This window comes from Dendronephthya gigantea, unplaced genomic scaffold (genome assembly GCF_004324835.1).
Source record: "Dendronephthya gigantea isolate DGI-Jeju-01 unplaced genomic scaffold, DenGig_1.0 000133F, whole genome shotgun sequence".
NCBI lineage: Eukaryota > Metazoa > Cnidaria > Anthozoa > Malacalcyonacea > Nephtheidae > Dendronephthya > Dendronephthya gigantea.
The window spans coordinates 460,719-478,507 of NW_021163143.1; the positions used below are offsets into that span (position 1 = coordinate 460,719).

Genomic DNA, 17,789 nt, shown 5'->3' on the forward strand with positions numbered 1-17,789 from the left:
AGACCCTTTGTTCGTCCTAGACATACCCTAGAATCTGTTTATAAAGGTTTTGTGCAGCCTTACTTCGATTACTGCTCCCCTCTGTGGGATACTTGTGGTAAGCTGCTCAGAGCCGAGTTGCAAAGATTTCAGTTTCGTGCAGCGAGGGTCTTAACAGATGTAAATTATGATACTTCATCAATCGATCTTCTTAGCAATTTCTTGGGACACACTTATAACTAGACGGTCTAGTGCCAAGTCAGTATTGATGTAAAATATACTTAATGACCACACTGCGCCGGGCTCTTCGGGAGTCTTTCGTGAGACGAGAAATATGTAGATCAAACTAATTATCACTTCCGAAACTATGCAATAGACCAAAGTCTCTGTAGGCCGAATCGAGAATACCTTAAAAAATGTTTCAAATATAGCGGCGCTATGCTTTGGAATCGGCTTCCAAACGAAGCAAAATCAGCTGAGTCGCTTCGTTTGTTTAAATCAATTGTTGTTGGACACTGAAACACATTCTACTTATATCCATATAATCTATCTTTGTGTGAAACTGTCTGTGTGTAATTGTAAAGTTTTACCTACCTACCTCGTGTACTTATAAAACCCCTTATTCGAAGCCCAGGGGAAATAGTTCAGTATGGAGAAATAAATATTTCAATGGGGAAATAAATATGAAATCTAAGCCTCACTATAAGACACTAACAGTAAGAGATGAGGTCTGTCAATTTTCGGTTATTGCGATTAACGATAACATTTCACAACGAAAAGAGAACTTAACAATTAAACAGGGGAAATAAAGGCCAAACTTGTATATTGATTTGTATATTGGTTTTTAAAATCATATTTAAAGACTTTTTCATTGTCAATGACGTAAATGTAATTAGCAACATACTAATAGCTGCTAGTTTGAAAAGTAGGTACAACAAGACATAGTCAGGTCACCAAGCCGCACTTCATTAGAATCACATGCAGAGCTAGTAGTCTGCAGCGCAAACTCTGTATACTAGAGAGTATACATACAGTAGGGGGCAAAAGTTTGAGTCCAGTCGTTGTGGAATTCCAGTGTTAAAGACATGCGTGCTAGTGTTTCAGTACTGTAAACCATATTAATTTCACATGTGTTGTGCAGCATGTATTTTTCAGTTTACCTATTTACTTTTTTCTAGTTCACTTATCGGTAAGGTTTTCTGTAGAAAATTAATATATGCTGCTAAAACAATGAAATACAGTCACTGCATCCCTTCGTATACCCTCTATGCCCTTTGTAAATGCGCTGGATGCTAAAGAGTTATAGGTGTAAGTTCGATTCATGCAGTCTTTAGTAAAGGCTTTTCAAAAATATCTTATATAACTAATATATTTTTGAATCAGAATAAATATGGTCAGGATGAAGCATGTTCGCATGCATATTCAATTAAAGAGGCTTCTTAGATTGCATATATCTGCATGGTTCGAACATTTTGTGTTGACACTAAGTGAAGCGACTTTCAAGCAAATGTTTACGGTTTGGTATTCCAGCAATGTAGGATGTAGTTAACTTTCTTGGAGAATGACGTGTGTAGGTTTTCGATTGACTAATGGCTTACGTAGGGAACTTCTGACAAATTACTGGCCGTATTGAAAACATAATAAGTTTATTTTAGGTTCCCATTGCAGGTTTTCTCCTTCGACAAAATTTCATCTGTTTCGCCATCTTTTTGGGAATAAAATACTTTTTCCCATAAAACACAAACCTCCAACCAAATCTCCAACCAAAATATTCAGTTCATTACATTCTACAACTACACATACTAATTTAAAAATTCAATCAATTACTTAAGTGTTGCATAATCTATAAAATGATTAACGTTTCTATAAAATGATCAACGTGAAAACTTTGCAATAACCCTTCTTTTTGGTCTTCTTCTGATGCCAAGACCAGTTTCACGACTTTCTTGATTTAGTCTTGCGCTGGAGTGTTCTTTTAGTTCCTAAATATTTGCATGAACATTTTAGAAAATAGCACCTCTCTCACTTGTAAAATGGTTTTGCCTCAACTATTAAAACTAGTGAACTATTTTGAGACGTTATCTTTACCACAAAGCTCTTGATTGAAAAATAAAAAGTGTGAGAATTTCATTGGACTTACCTGATCAAGATGTTTCATTATAGCGTAGATATTCTCCAGTCTCAACTCTCCAGGAATAACATCAGCACTGGGAGCTTCTTCTGGTGACCACAACGAAGGCTCCATCAAGCAGGAACGCAATGGCGTGTGCGATTCTGGAAGAAATTTTTCTGCTGAAAGATAACGGAATACGAAACGACGCAACGCTTTGAGGAATAATTTGAGTTTTAAAGATTTGTTTCTGTTATCAACCAAACTATTCAGAATCTTTTCAGTATCCTTGGTCAATTTCACGTTGTATTGCCTGGGTAGACCTTCGATTGCGCCATCAGCGAGCAGATCTTCCAATGCTTCATAGAGAGCAGCAATATGGGTCAGTTGGATGGAAGCTTTTGGTTCCGGTAGCAAATCAATTGGGAATGGACTAGGAAGCTTTGTCTCCCACATTTCGACAAATTTCACCAGTGTTATCTTTTTGATATCATCAGCAGGAATTGATTCAATATTTAGTAGATAAATGACAATCTCGATATGTTGAAGAAGAGTCCGTGCATCTTGCTTTCTGCTTTCTTTCAGGCTATTCAATCCTTGGCAAATTTCTTCTGGTAGTGACTGACTTTGCGGACAAAATTCACGAATTTTCGTTAAAACTTTAGCACTGGAATGGAAAAGTTCCTTGGCGAATATAAAAGTGTTCACAGATTCTGTAAGATGGCATTTTCCTGCCACAATCTCAATCACTAGTTCCTCTTCAATTTTATCAAAATCATAATCAGTATCTTCACCTAAGCCATAGTTCGGATCTTGTACATACTTGAGGAATTCATCTGACCAATTAAACTTGATGATATCTTTTTCTTTTGCTTCTTGAAGAGAGACGGACGTAATTGCGTTACGGTTTTTGTTCTTTTTGAGCAAACGAAGCCGAGCAGCATGTCTAGTACGTGCTGATGCAAGAGTTATCTCATCTAAAATGTTGTTCTGGATTGATTGAAGGATCTTGATTGCTGTTTGTAGATAGATACTAAAGTCACCTTCTGTCAGGCAGTAGCCTATGTAGCTTTCCTCCGTTAAATATGGCATCTCTTCCTGGTCAGGATCAATATTCTGATTAACAAATTCTCGCACTTTGTTCCAAGCCACTTTGAAGTCGTTGAATATTTCTCTAAGTTCAGTTCCCTCATCGTTACTTTCCTCCTGCCGCAAGAGACGACCATCGATAAAATCATATATGACTTTAGATTGCGCTTCCTTTCTGCTGATTCGGTTCGTCAGTTTTGAAGAGACCAAACGACTCCATCTTATGAGTGGATATAAACAAGCAAGATATGGCAGCTCGTGAAACTTCGAAAGCAATACTGCCAAGACTCTGTGCTCTTGGAAATCGTTGAAACGGTTAAGATATATAGATCGCAATTCCGTAAATGATGGTTGTTTGGTTACACGAAATAACCTTTTCAATTCTTCATTTTGTTGCTCGTGATCAGACGGATATTCATCGAGTTCCATGATTTGTTTTTCTATCAAAGAACGTTTTTCCCCTTCGAAATCCATTCTAGTTTCTTTAAGTTGTCTTGCAGATCCAAGGGCTTTTGGCAGAATTTCTTCAGCTACATTTGTAAATCTGTTTTCCCACTCTATGCATTCTCTACGCGTGCCAAAATTACCATCACTGGAAGTCTTCCCTCGAATAAGCTCCGTACATTCCTCGACAACAAGATGCATGACGTCAACTGCAGTGCGACTATCACAGGAAAGGATCGTCTGTAAGCATCGCAGATCGTCTTTGACACGATTGAAGCAGAAATCTGCTGAATCTTTACATGTCGCTCTTGAGGGGGATCCTTGTTTATTTGCTGGTAATAAAGGAAGCACGTCTTCACTGGATGAAATTCCGGTTGCTATTCCAGCATAAAAACACGCATAAACGATCATATCCAATGCACGATACACAGAAGCACTCATATTAACCGTGCATTCTTCCCATTCTTTCGACTCTGTGGATTCGTTGCATAACGTAAATTGTTGGAACACACGACGTTTTCTATCTTCACCTTGCGCGAGAACATGACAATTCTTTGGGTTGGAAAAATATTGGACCAGTGGAGAATTCTCACCCTCGTCATGACTCGCTACAACACATGAAACATGAAGTATTAACAACGCTATATCAATTTCATAAGTCGAAGATTCAAGCGAAATCTGTAAGCCCTGGTGTCTGAAACTTTTGTGACCAACTATTCTGACAAGAAGTTCCTTCATTACAGACGGAAGATCTTTGGAATTTTTCCTAAACCAATTTGCCAAGTGTTCTTCTTTGTCACTGAGATTACCAACAGCTTTTTTGACGAAAAACTCATTTATCAGGATTCCCAATAACGCTAAGCGATGGTTTGCGGATTTCTCACATTTTTTCATGACATTGGACATTTCTTCTTCGTTTTTCTGAGTTAGTAGAGAAAATGCAGCTTTCACTTCTTCATATTCGTCTAGTCGGAAAACTGAGACAAGTTCGACCTTGTTGACGATCTTGCATTGCTCCATTTGATTCCTAATCACAGGGAGATTAACACTTTCAAAACACAACTTGCGAAGATCAAACATCGTCATATTGTCACGGTAAAGTTGTTTGAGGAAGAATATTTGAAGAGATGATCTTCTTGCCCCACCGCCTGCTAGGAGAGAGTTTATCTCATTCATAACGTGAGAATATGGAGTTTCCCCTGTCAAGATGGATCGATTTTTTGATAACATCGAGTAAAATGCTCGAAGAAATGCGACGGATGAAAGAAGGACTAGGCCAATGTTATCATCACTACCGGTCACAAAGTTTGTGGCAGAACGAAAACACCTTAGTAGCTTGCTGTCGGAACTTGCTAACTGTTTAATGTTGAAATACTTATCAAAGTTCTGAATGAAGTGTATTAAATCGCATATCATGACTGCTGGATAAGAATCATGGTGAATTTGCCCAACTGCAAAGCGTTCCTTGAAAACCTCGTCGATATCTTTTAGATTTGATTGCTTCTCTCCTACCTTCTGATCAAGAATGATATCAATAAAAATACCCGATGAACGGTCTTCCTCAGCGAACAACAATCGATAGATAACTGATGTCATAATCAATACTTCTTCGCCACGCAGTGACAAGACATGTTCAATTATTGCACGGGCTGACTTTGTTTCTGCATTTGCTTCTGGAAAACGATTGTAAAACTGAGCTAGGAATATTTGTAATATAGCATGATTTTCTTCTTCGCCCATCAAATAATTCTCAACAGGATCAATAACCTTTTCCTTTATTTTCTGGAATGAACTTTCATCGTCAAGATATTCTGGTTCAAGTTCCCTGCCTATTGTGTTTAGAACGTATAGATAATCCTCGCACTTTCCACTTTCCTGAACAACCATCTCGGCGTAGTCAACACATAAACGTAGAAAATGGTATGCCGGAGGAGTTTCGTTGCTGACTTTTGATGCCAACGAAAGTAAATGCGAAGAATTTTCTATCCATAAATCCAGTCCACCGTTCTTTTCCACCGTCCTTTTTGAAGGGAACAGTTTTTCACAAATTTCGGTCACCAAAATATCTTCAAAGCAGTCTTCTTCCTCTTCATCATCATCATCTTCTTCATCTTCGCTATCATCACTATCACTGGAGTCGCTATCATCGCTATCACTGGAGTCACTGTCACTGGAGTCATAATCGTTGCTTTCTCTGTCTTTATATTCTCTTCCTGAAGACTTGGTCTTAGTTCTTAAGACATCAAACCTTTCATCAATTGGGTCTGTCTCAGAAAAGGGTAAAACATGATGGTTTTCTAAAAAGAATTCTCTTGTCATTTTCTCTAAGTATTTAGGTTGCATGAGTTCTTGGCAGCATGAGTCTACTAGTTCGAGAAGACAGTTTATTTCATCACTTGAGGTCCATGCAAACAAGTGGAGTAAAGCATAAAATTGATGTGGATCGTTGTCTTCAATTGGTAACCACTGTTTAGCGAATGATAAAAAGGCACACATGCAGAATGATATGCATTGTTGACTATTAATCTTGCTGTAGAAATCTGCAGATAATAATTCAAATACGTCAGCCATGTACGAGCTCATACAATTTTTTGAAACCACGTGTATGCATGGTGCCAACTTTCTAAGAATCTTGGAATATTGACGAAGATGTTCCAACCGCGCATCTGCTTTCAATCTATCACTGTCGTCGAAATTTGATTCATTTCTCATTGCTTTGGCATATTCTTTCATAATCGGACCTCTGGCGGAGTCGGCATCGTGGAAGATCACTTGACTGAATGGTACTCTCAGATTTAGATGTACTCCATCAACAAAATATGTTTCGGCCCCGTGCGATTCTGGGATTTCGACGATGTTAAGAATTGTGCTATTTAGTAATAAATCACACCAGATGTCTTCGTAGTCGATGGTGTCTTCATGAGTTGAGAGGACGTGAGGTGGCCAAGCATTTTCTCTTTCCAGGAAGTAAACTATCTTAGCTAGTGGTTGACGAATTAAAAAGGAAAGATATTGTTCCATTGCCGAGGAAACGGTGGAGGAATTGAGAAGAAGTTCAATATCGCAAGCAACTTTTACCTGCCATGTCTCCTCAAACGTATCATCATCAATCGAGTCGACATTTCGCAGAACAAGCTTCTGAATAGCTGTGGTGACTTTCTCAGACGCAAAGAGGTTCTTTGCAATTTTCAGGATAGTTTCACGTCGCCTCTCGCTTTGGGAGTACTTTATGCAGTTAAAACACCACAGGATGCACTTTGCAGCAAATCCCTGAAATGACCAAACTGACGAGGAGAAGAGATTTTCGATACTTTCATTTCGCATTTCGCTCACTCCAATCGATGGGACGTCAAGAGCATCAAGAAAGACTTGCTTCCAGCCGCTGAGAAAATTGAATTGCCAGCCTGTTGTTTCTTCTCTCACTACCCGACGTACATGAACAATGATACAAACATGTTTCCTTCGTTTCATTGAATTCGATTCTTGATACTCCTCCACGTAAGATTTTCTTTTATCTTCGATAATTGATCGAGCAAGTAGCATGTGTTTATCATCCAACTCCGGTTTACATTGAAAAACAAGCAAATCTTTATCTGAGGAGAAGAAATTATGAATTCTATCTTCCAACTGCTTCTCTGACTTATAAGAACCAAGTCTTTCAAGCTGATACGTTGCAATGGTAGGATCAAGATATTTAGATATGTCGGAATGAACAGTGGCGTACGTCATTACAACAGTTTTTGATCCAAATTCACTTTCTCTAGTATATGTTAACTGTTGGTCGCGCACAACACACTCAATAAACGATGACAGTCCATGATGAATTGGCTTCTCAAAGTAATCTTCAACCAGCATTTTTAATTCTTGTGGATTTTCCTGCATGAATTCGCATTTTTGTGCCCTTAGAACTCCATCAGTCGTTGCAATCCACATCAAATCATCTTTGCACTTCTTTAAAATCACTCCACAGTCATCTGTATCTTTGCTATGTAACAGAACGAGTGATGGAAGTGTGTCTTCGTGAAAACCCATGAACATATCAGATTTTTTAAATTGCTCGTCTAAATCTTCAACACATGACATTTGTTCAACCCATGATTCTAACTCTTCAATAATTTCTTGTTGGTCTTCATTTAGCACGTCAGAGAAACGAAGTAACTGCTTTTCAAATCTGTTGAGGAATGGCGGATCAGAAAAATCGACTTTGTCATGGTCAACAAGAACAATGCAGCGAAATCCGTCGTTAACATAACACATTGGGTTGCTGTTGGCGCCAAGAGCCACTCGACAGTTCTTTCTCTTCCCAACCACAGAGTAATTCTGATTTAACATATCATACAGACTTCCATAGATACATTCAAGATCACGCAATATCAGGATACACTCGCGCTCCATACAAAGAATAATGCGACTTAACATTCTGTAATTGTAGTCATCTGACATATCTTCCTCAAAACGACTGCCGAAGATCGTGATGGTTTCCTTTTCCGACTGTGAAAAGTTCTGCTTGAGTATGCCAATAGCTGAATCTCCATTTGTTATGAGCATCAAATGGCGAGCTTTTAGGTCGTCAAGATTCTCTTGAATAAGTGTAGCGACTGGAATTCTAACATATTTCTCACCTACAAGAAATTTATCCATGAAGATCTCTTGAATTTTGCTTGATTCGACTGGAATGCCTCCAAAATTTCGTTGTAAAGCTATGTTAATTTTATAATCATCAAAAGTGCCATTGCGAAGGCTTTTAACAAGAGAATAATAATCACGAAGACCATGGAAATTGCGGTGTCCTTGTTCAGACTGGTACTCATGATAAGCATCAGCGATGTTAGCTAACACGTTTCTGGTGGTTGCATCCACTTGTCGTTCACCGTCCGCATGATAAAGAGAGATTGCTGTCTCTTCAAGATCCTTAACTGTGGGTTCTGGTCGTGACAAATGAATTGCTCTGTTCATTTTAGCGGCATCCAACGCCCAATTTGAAATACCAACAACTGCAACTTGTGGTAATTCGCCTTTCCCTGGTTCTAAAATACTGTGCAGAACTTTGAGAGGATTGTTTGAAGAATTCTCTGCCAAGCCAACTTCATCGAGAAGAACAACCGGCAACACATTCGCGTCTTGATTTTTGTAATTTGATGCTTTTTCAAAAATTTCTTCTATTCCTTCGGATGTGGAAGATTCAGAACCTTGATAAGAAACAACGTAGAGATGCGGAAGCGTTTTGAAAAATGGATCTATCGAATCCTCACCGCGAAGATTGCTTTTGATTAGTTGAATTGCCAATGATTTACTGCAACCTGGCTTTCCCACCACGAAAACAGGTATACGGTTAAGAATGGATACTAGCATGACAAAAACATTCTCCCGTAGAGCAGCGTTTCTTGCTGTTCCTGGAGGGAGTTCCATTCGATCAAGGTAATCTTCTTGTTCCATGCGGATAATCGCTGAAAATTCATCTTCATTTGCAACTAATGGAAATTGTTGCGCCATTTTCTTTATGTATTCCTCACGCAGTTCTTCAGTTTGTAATCTTGATAAATAGCAATGTGCCAAAGCGAGAACAATGCTTTTGAATTCAGGTTTTCCATTGTATCTTTTTGTGTCAGGTCTTTATATTTCTTAAGATGCACAGGAACTGACCTTGTTTCATTCGGTCTCCCATTCATCACTTTTGCTCGTTTTCCAATCGTCTTCATAAACCATTCAACCAGAACAATGCATCGGCGAACATCACGCAAACTCACACAAAAATGGTTCCTCTCAGCTTCGCGAATGAAAGCTTGAGACTCGGCGAGAAGGTCGACTAAAACACGTTGGCAATCAGAAGGAAGCTTTTGTACCATTCTTTCGATGTATTTTTTCTCATCTTGGGGTGTCAAAGAACCATAGTCCCAAACATAATCCACCATGGCTTCTGGTAATTGATGTACTCGATAGACAAGCTCAGAATATTCGTCAGTTACATTCTTGCCTTCAAGACCTGCGGTGGTTGCATTCTCTTCTGGACGCAACTTGTAAGGATTACATGCCGCTAACAGAACAAGCTTCTTAGATAATGGTTGACCTTGCAAGGTATGGTGACACATGATTTCATTTATCATTCCAAGGTGATGGCAAGTATTAATTTCGTCAAGAAAAACCCATCTTTGTCCCTTGGCTTTTCGGGCTTCATTGTTTTGCTCTTCAACAAAATTCTTGATTTCATCTTCAGAACGTCCAGCGTGGATGTTATATATTTTGAACGGAATTTCACAGGTTTCTGCTAAGTATTCCACCAAACTCGTCTTTCCACATCCAGTTTCTCCCATGATTATAATAGGAACATTAGCTCTCACTCGGAGTATTATCAAGATCATCTTCAACATGTTATCTGGCGTTAGCGCGTAACCAGAGAACTGTCTTCCTGTGGTTTCTTCACGTTCTTCATTTCTTGGATTAGTGCGTGCAATTCTTTCCAGCCTTCCGTGCATTCTTCATGGCTCATTTTCTGAAAGTCATCCAGCTCTTTGCTTCTACCTTTCACTATTTGGCTTTTCAGTAATTCGGAAACGCTTAGCGGCACACGATTTTTGTCTCGATAAAATGCAGCTATCGTCTGTGAATCTTCACCGTGAAACACAATTAGTAAATGATTGCTCTCTTCCCAACGTATCATTCCTTCTACTCTTTGGACCATGCGCTGGGCTGATGTTTCCATGGTTTGTGTAAGTGCTTCGTATTGATGACTTGAGCTACAAGTTTTCAACGAACGAGTTGCGAAATCTTTCGAGACCTCAAGCAATGCAGTCAGCAAATTTCTCCGTACATCGAAAGCTTTTTCCTCAAGCATGAGCTTCAAGTTCTCAACCTCAAAGAATGCACTTCTAGAGAACTTTCGTAACTGGTTAGCCAGTAGTCCCAGGAAGGTATTTAGGGCAGTAAATGTAGTATCTGCATTTGTCGAATAATATTTTCGTAGTAAATCACGGCATCTGTTGCCTGAAAGCGGTTGAAGTTTTTTCTCACCTGTAGCGGTGAAATGGATATCTTCATTTTCAAGCTGGCCTCGCTCCAAAGCATTCAGATACTGGCAAACTACCTGAATGTCACTGTTTATTTTACTGCTGACTTCCAAGTCATCGTAGTTTCGCCACTCTACTTCAAAGTTGGTAAAACACTTTGCTACAACTAAGGAGTTACGTAGTCGATCATTTAATGAGTTAGCGACTTCAATATAAACATGTGTGTTTTGAAGACTATATCGCTGGGTTCCAAACGAAGCCATTCCTGTGACAATTAACTGGAACAAAAATGTGTCCAACAAAATTGGATCATCGACTTCTCCAATATCAAAATGAAGACACTGGAAATCCTTGAGATCAAGTTGTTGTAAGCGTCCGATAATCTTGCTTTGGTCTAGCTGGCCACTAATGGGAAATGTGACAACATTCATTCTTTTCTCAAGCCCTTCCTCCCGAATGAATTCGGTTTTACCAAGTCCTGGTAATGTTGATGTTACAAACTTTATATCTGGCCACGAAGATCTGAAACGTTGAGAAATTTCCGAATACGTCATACCAGAGATTGAATGCTGAAACTTTGAAAATTCCTGAACTATGGGATGGTAGTCTCCACCTCTGCAAATGATCGCGAGTTGATAGTCCAGGTCTTCAGTGTTCTGCTTCTTAATATAGTCAATCAACTCAAACTGAATTTCATTTGTAAGAAGCTCGACATTTGCCAAACAAAACAAACTTTCCCGTGGTAAATATGTGGTTTGATAAAAGCATCTTTGGAGGAAAATCTGTATTTCTTCCCAAGTGGTGTGAGGACCACAAAAGATAACTTGATACGGCTCTGGATATCCATTTGTTGTATTTTCATACAAGGTCATCATGACATTGACAGTAAGAGGACTTTCTTCGTCTAAGACTGCGACATAAAGTTCACCTTTTGTAACGGATGCTTTAAATTTCACTGGCTGGAAAGTAGGAAATACATCGTCTAAAATATTTCGCAATACAGGACGCGTGTCTGCAAAAATTTCATTCAATCCATCGCCAACGATAGCAAAAATCTGATCTGGAGTTTTCTGATGCGAGCTTGGAGGAGGTGCTAAATGGACATTTTTATATTCGCGTAATCGTTGTTCATTAACGGTCGGATCAACAAAATGGATCAATGTGAGAACGCTCTCAAAATTGATTTTGGTTGGTGTCGAATTTATCAAAAAGTTATATAAAATACACAGTTGGTCAGACCAGTAATAATTAAGAAAGTAATACTTCTTGCGAGCCTCGCGTAGACTTTTTTCCCAGGCCTCCAACTCTTCATGAAGGGCATTAGCTAATTCTTGAAGGTCTTCCGTCTCTTTTATTTCTTCCCAATCCTGGGCATATTGATACACGATGCTTCCGGATATACGCAAATTAAGAATCGTTTGCTCAATCTCTGACAGAATATTAACTTGTTCAATAAAATCTGCGTAATTGATCTCTTGTTTGGGTTCTTCGCCATTGTGTGTTGCTGTTTCAGGTTTTTTGACAGCACTTAAAATTAGATGTGCACGACTTCGAAGATCATGGAGTTCTGACATGGATTTCTCAGTTAAATTATTTCTATCTTTCTCGTATTTCATGGTGATTTGACAAATACCATTTTCATCAAGCGAAATATCAAAAACTCCCTTGCTGAGACAATTCATGATTATCTCTTTCGTCATTTCTTCACGATTGGCAACGTTCTTGTATAAGCTTTTCAAGCTGTGCACGTATACACTACACTGACGTATCTTTACAGACAACATTGGCTGTTTTTCTAGTTCGTTGACTAGAGTCATTAATACCCCATGGTCCGAGGCAGTATCACATATTTTTAAAACAGGAGCAAGGGAGCTGTGTATTTGGATAAGATCTGAAACCAACGAAGCGGAGACTGACTGATCGGAATGTTCCTCAACGGCGTCAATGAGAATGCGAATGTCTTCATCCACGATTTCATTTAAAAACTTAATCAATTCATGAGACTGAATCAACTGCACAACGACTTCATCGTTCTTTTTTAAATCATAGCGAGAAATGAGATTTTCTACCACGGACAATGGGTCATGCAAATCACTTACGACAATTTTCTCATCAGTTGGAAAATCGTCCATAAACGATGTTAAGATTGGCACCAGAACATTCTGTGCAGAATCAATAATTCCAAATGATTCAAGTAGAGCAATAATGTGTTCGACTTCAGCCATGATTCGCGAAAATTTCAGAGAATCTTCTATGTAATTCTTCACTTGTTGTGGAAGTTGCTGGCCAAAGTATTTTTCCAAGTGCGAAAATTCATCGATCATCGTATTGCTGTCAATATCGCCTAATAGAACTTTTAGTCCTCTGACAGTTTGCATATCTGGGTTGTGTAAGACCTGGTACCACTCAGCTTCAAATTGACTAATCCCATCAGTAGCAAGAGCTTCAAACAGAATAATAAGTTGGTCTATGTCAATTTTCGTGACTTCAAATGTGACACACTCCAGAGGATCATTTTCTTGTACGTAGATCTTAGAAATATTTATAAATGAAGCTGACTGCATCAAAAGATAAAGGGAAGCTAGTCGTTTTAACAAAGGCATGTGTGGTCCCCAAAACTCCTCATTCAGTTCTTTCATTTTCATGGTACGAAGGTCATTTTTTCTCTTGATAATTTCAGTTGGTATTACACCACATCCAGACAATACTTTGCCAGCAAACTTGAAAGCAGCTTCTAAAAGATCCAACTTGTTACGGACATCTTCCTCAATGCTAACAAGTTCGTTTATTTTGGAAATACATCTGTGTCGCAAATTTTCGTGATCCTCTCCTTTTGGACTGTGTAGCCCGGCAAAAATGTGTGATATTTCATTCTGATACTTTTTAATCTCGGGTAAAAGAGTGACTGAGACTTCTTCTTTCATTATAAAAATCTCCATATCCTTCCAAATTCCTGCTCCGGTTTTAAATGTGTTATGCTCGGCAATGCTTTCTAAAATGTGATGCAATAAAGTAAACTTGTAAAATGTAAAATAATATTTCGATGAAGACTGGTTATCATTCCGATTTTTCACAAGCACTATTGTAACAGCTGTAAGAAGTACAGTTACGGAATGAAAGTTTTAATATTTATTAAGAAAAAATGAATATTAAAACTTTGTCCTCTTGTATTTGTGATTTCACTATACTGCACTCATGACTGCACTTCTAAAAACACGACAGAAACTCACGCATGCATGTACGTAGATGTACAGGGCGCTACTACGCAGCCTACCATAGAAATCGTGTAACTTATAAAAAATCACTTACCGGCTTCGGCGTCTACTAACATCATCCAAACATCACAGAATTTCAGCATTTCTGTGAAAACTTTCTCCTTGTTGTGTTCTTGTTTCGGAATTTTTAATTCATTTAAAACACAATTCATCAAATGGGTTTGGCATCTAAAGTGTATGAAATATATTTAGCGAGTACGATAAACGGATAAACCACAAAAAATTCAAACAAATCATGACTGCAAAAGATTGTTTCTGTAAATATCAGTCGAGCTTCCACAATCTTGGAAATTCATTACAATTTTTTTCCAAGCAGTTTTCTTAAATGTTTTCCCAAGCGAATTTCTATGCATCGTATTTTAAGATCCGTAAATGTACGTCCATGATTCAAGGTTTTAAATCATTCTTTTCAACTAACGATTGATTAACGATAAATTCTCCTCCTTATATATCCTAATATATGGAACTACCAAACCACCAGAGCCTATATAAAGACATCAGTTTCCTGCTCGATCGGAATTGACTCAAAGTTCACAATATAATTTCACGAATTCACCGCGAATCTACCTAATTTTTGACATAAACAAACTTACGATGGATGAAATATGCCACCCTCCCTGTGCACTAAACTCAAGTCACTTCAAATTACGAATATGACATAATTGATATAACAATAGTATCAATTTTAACAAAATTATATTAACTAATGTATCTTAGAAATACAGGAAAAGAACGGTTGTAAGACATATCGTTACAATATAACCTATATAGCTGCTATACCGGTTGGGAAGGTTAATATTAAAAGCTCACCTTGAAGTACCAAACTGATTTAGCACTTTTTTATCCCCCAGAAGACTTGGATTTGCTTGCAACTTTCCTTCTAGAAGCAAAAGTAAACATTCCTGAACTTGGTGCGAATGATTTTCAAATTCTTCGAATTCCTCAATAATAGGACTGACGTCTTCACTTCGTCGTTGGAGCAAATGTAAAACATTTTTGCACAATTCTTGGATAAGCCTAGGATTTGAAGAAACGGAGGTGCAGGATATTAATATGTCAACTGCCTCAAACGTTGTTTTGATTCCTCCACAGTTTTTCCCACTGAAGTTCGAATTCTCCACCCAAGAGGTGCAAATCTTGACTTTTTCATTTAACGATATCTTCTCCCATTTTTTTTCAAATTTTTTGTCGCTTAATAGTTGAAAAATCATATTATGACGAGTCTCTGATCGCGATTTCAATAAATTTCGAAGAAGGTATAAAACGTTTTCATCTGTAAAGTTGTGTGAAACTAGACGACAAATAACTTCCATATCATCTGATGATAGTTCAGGAACAGTGTTAATAAACTGTTGTACATTCCCGTATATCACTCCTGACATCTTGTTACGAACGTCTTCGGGTATTTTAATTAAACTTTGAAGTTTATCACCCAAGTCTCCAGTCGAACTACCCAGATTATCAAGGTAAAACGTAATAAAAAAATTTTCCCGTTCATACCGTGATGGAAAGAAACGGTACAAATCTGTATTCTGGAACATTTGAAATAGGACGTCATCGCTGGGTGCACACTGCAATATACGTCTTAGGAATGGCTGGAATAACTCCTTCAGGTCGTGAGGGTACACTTTTTTGACACTAGGCACACCAAACACAGTCAAAGAAAGAAACTTATAAAAGTCTACATCGGTATATTCGCCTGGTTGCATATTAACATATAAAATATTCTTCATTCCAAAGTAAAAATGAAAATATGCGGCGAGCGTAAGCCACCCAGGCTTACTAGAACTTTGGACCAATGTAAAAGCGCATCTCCACAGCCAATGCAAGCAGTTGTCAGGGATCACAAAACCTTTTTTAGCGCAAGTTGCAAGATTGTCGAGCAATTTATCACATGCTTGTTTCGTCTTTATATTTTGTGGTAAAAGTGAAAAGTTAGTTTGCTGTTGTGAAATAATGTAGCCTAAAACAGCACACAGGAATAGTAGCTGTCCTTTTTCCACAGAAAAAGTTTGCTCTATGACCCACTGAAAGCTCTTCTCGATTGCTGTTGGACTCAAGGATTTAACATTAACCCTGGACTGCAATTCGGAAACAACAATACCAATCGTTCCGTGTTTGGCTCTTTTCAGTAAAATACTTAAGTGAGACAAAAGAAGCTCTAAATCTTTGTCATTCTCGTTGAAATTTTCCTTGGAATTAGTCTAGTGAGAAAAAATAGATAAAATTTTAGGAACATATCCATTTCAAACAAATATAAATTTACAGAGGTAAATAGAAGTATAAATATATCTGATAAAGGATAATAACATCAGATACATTGTAGACTGGAAAATAGTAGCTCGTTCCACTCCATATTCAATTATTGGAAAAAGTGTAATTTATGGATAACGGAAAATAATTCATTATTTACCAACCGGAAACTTGTACCGAAACAAAAAAACGAACTTGCTAGATCATGCAGGCATGCTAATTGGTTTTTAATTAAATCTTGTGCGGTCATGGATACCGAACGGTATATAGGACTTTAATCTGATCATACACCTAAAGAGAAAGGACGTGCGAAAGACCTCTCAAAACAGAACTGTAGTGTTTTCAAGATCTGTAATGAACAATCTTATGTTTTAACCTCCTATCCATTTATATTTATATATATTATATGCCGTTTGGTTTACGAAATACTAGAGAGTAATCAATTAATTTAGATCCTATACGGACGAAACAGGCTGTAATGGTGTAAATGTTATGTTTCATCCGTGAAGAAATTCTATACGGATGAAATAAACCATATCACATATGAATATACTTCTCACAATAATTGTTACAAAAAATTTGCCTATTCTTTGTACGTATAGCTATCTAAAGTACTCATTGCGCATAATTCACCTTTTCATGATCTTTAGTCTGGGCCTGCAAGCTATTTGCCGATTGGTTGAGACCAAATTGCTCTTCACTAGATACAGCAACAGCACCTTCTATCGTTTGATTTTCTTGGTGATTGCTTGTTTGCAGACTGGAAGTGGTTGAATGGTCTTGTCCGATAGTTTCAGTTTCAGTACGTTCGGACGTCCCTGGATATTTTTCATTTTTTTGCAGTTCATCATCCCAATCTTCCTTCTTTGCTTGCTCGCTTGTCTCATTCTCTTTCCTTTCCTCGTTTTCATTATAAGCACTCCCTGCATTGTCGTGCTTTTTCTTCCTATTCTTCTTCTTACCTTTTTTACCCATCATACACCGTACCTAAAAAAATCATGAATACCAATCATGAAACATGGGTTTCACGATATTCTCTATTTGGAGAATGTTTTTGTTCAACAAAACCAGTTATCAATGGATAGCAAAGATAATTACTGTTCAACAAAACTAGAGGTGACTCGGTTAAATTTCATTCAAAATTAGTTTAATTAATCGAATCAAAGATAATATTTTTTTGCATGAAGTTGAACTCCGACAATCATAATCATAACGACGGTCAGTCCGTTGTCAGATTCTGTAAAACGAGTTAAACGCATCAGTCTTCGTTGAGAAAGAAAGTATGAGACATGATCACGAGTCATTTTAACACCGAACAAAGAGCATTCTCAATCAGGTGCGTAGACAAAGGGAAGCAGGAGTCGGCGTGCAGTTGCCCTCAAAATTTGTATCTTTTATAGCATATTAACTATAAATGTTATTGGCACTCAATGTCTGCCTGCCCCTCTGGCAAAAAAATCGCCCTAAGGCCACGAAAACGTTTTATTATAAAACAAATAGTTTGCTTCTGGCGAGCGTTTAACAGAGAGCCAGAAACAACAGGCAATATTTGTGTCTTCCCAACGCGATGGAATAGTGTGATCTCTACAGGCAATTCTCATTTTAAAGTAGATTTGGCCATTTCTCATTGTTCCG

General features: G+C 38.0%; 1 protein-coding gene across 1 annotated transcript; it reads right to left on the reverse strand.

Moving 5' to 3' along the window:
• Positions 1-1,278: 1,278 nt before the first annotated feature.
• LOC114536257 lies at positions 1,279-9,999 on the reverse strand. The gene is made up of 2 exons (XM_028557582.1): positions 2,120-9,999; positions 1,279-1,961 (listed from the first exon to the last, which is right to left on the reverse strand). The coding sequence occupies exons 1-2, from the start codon at positions 9,113-9,115 to the stop codon at positions 1,854-1,856; spliced, it is 7,104 nt and encodes a 2,367-aa protein (XP_028413383.1). The 5' UTR covers positions 9,116-9,999; the 3' UTR covers positions 1,279-1,853.
• Positions 10,000-17,789: the final 7,790 nt, after the last annotated feature.

Excerpts from the sequence above, each read along its gene's own strand:
- LOC114536257 (XM_028557582.1), bottom strand. The coding sequence starts at position 9,115 with ATGGCGCAACAATTTCCATTAGTTGCAAATGAAGATGAATTTTCAGCG. Across the intron at positions 1,962-2,119 it reads TAATGAAACATCTTGATCAG|GAACTAAAAGAACACTCCAG; the intron begins GTAAGTCCAATG and ends GCAAATATTTAG.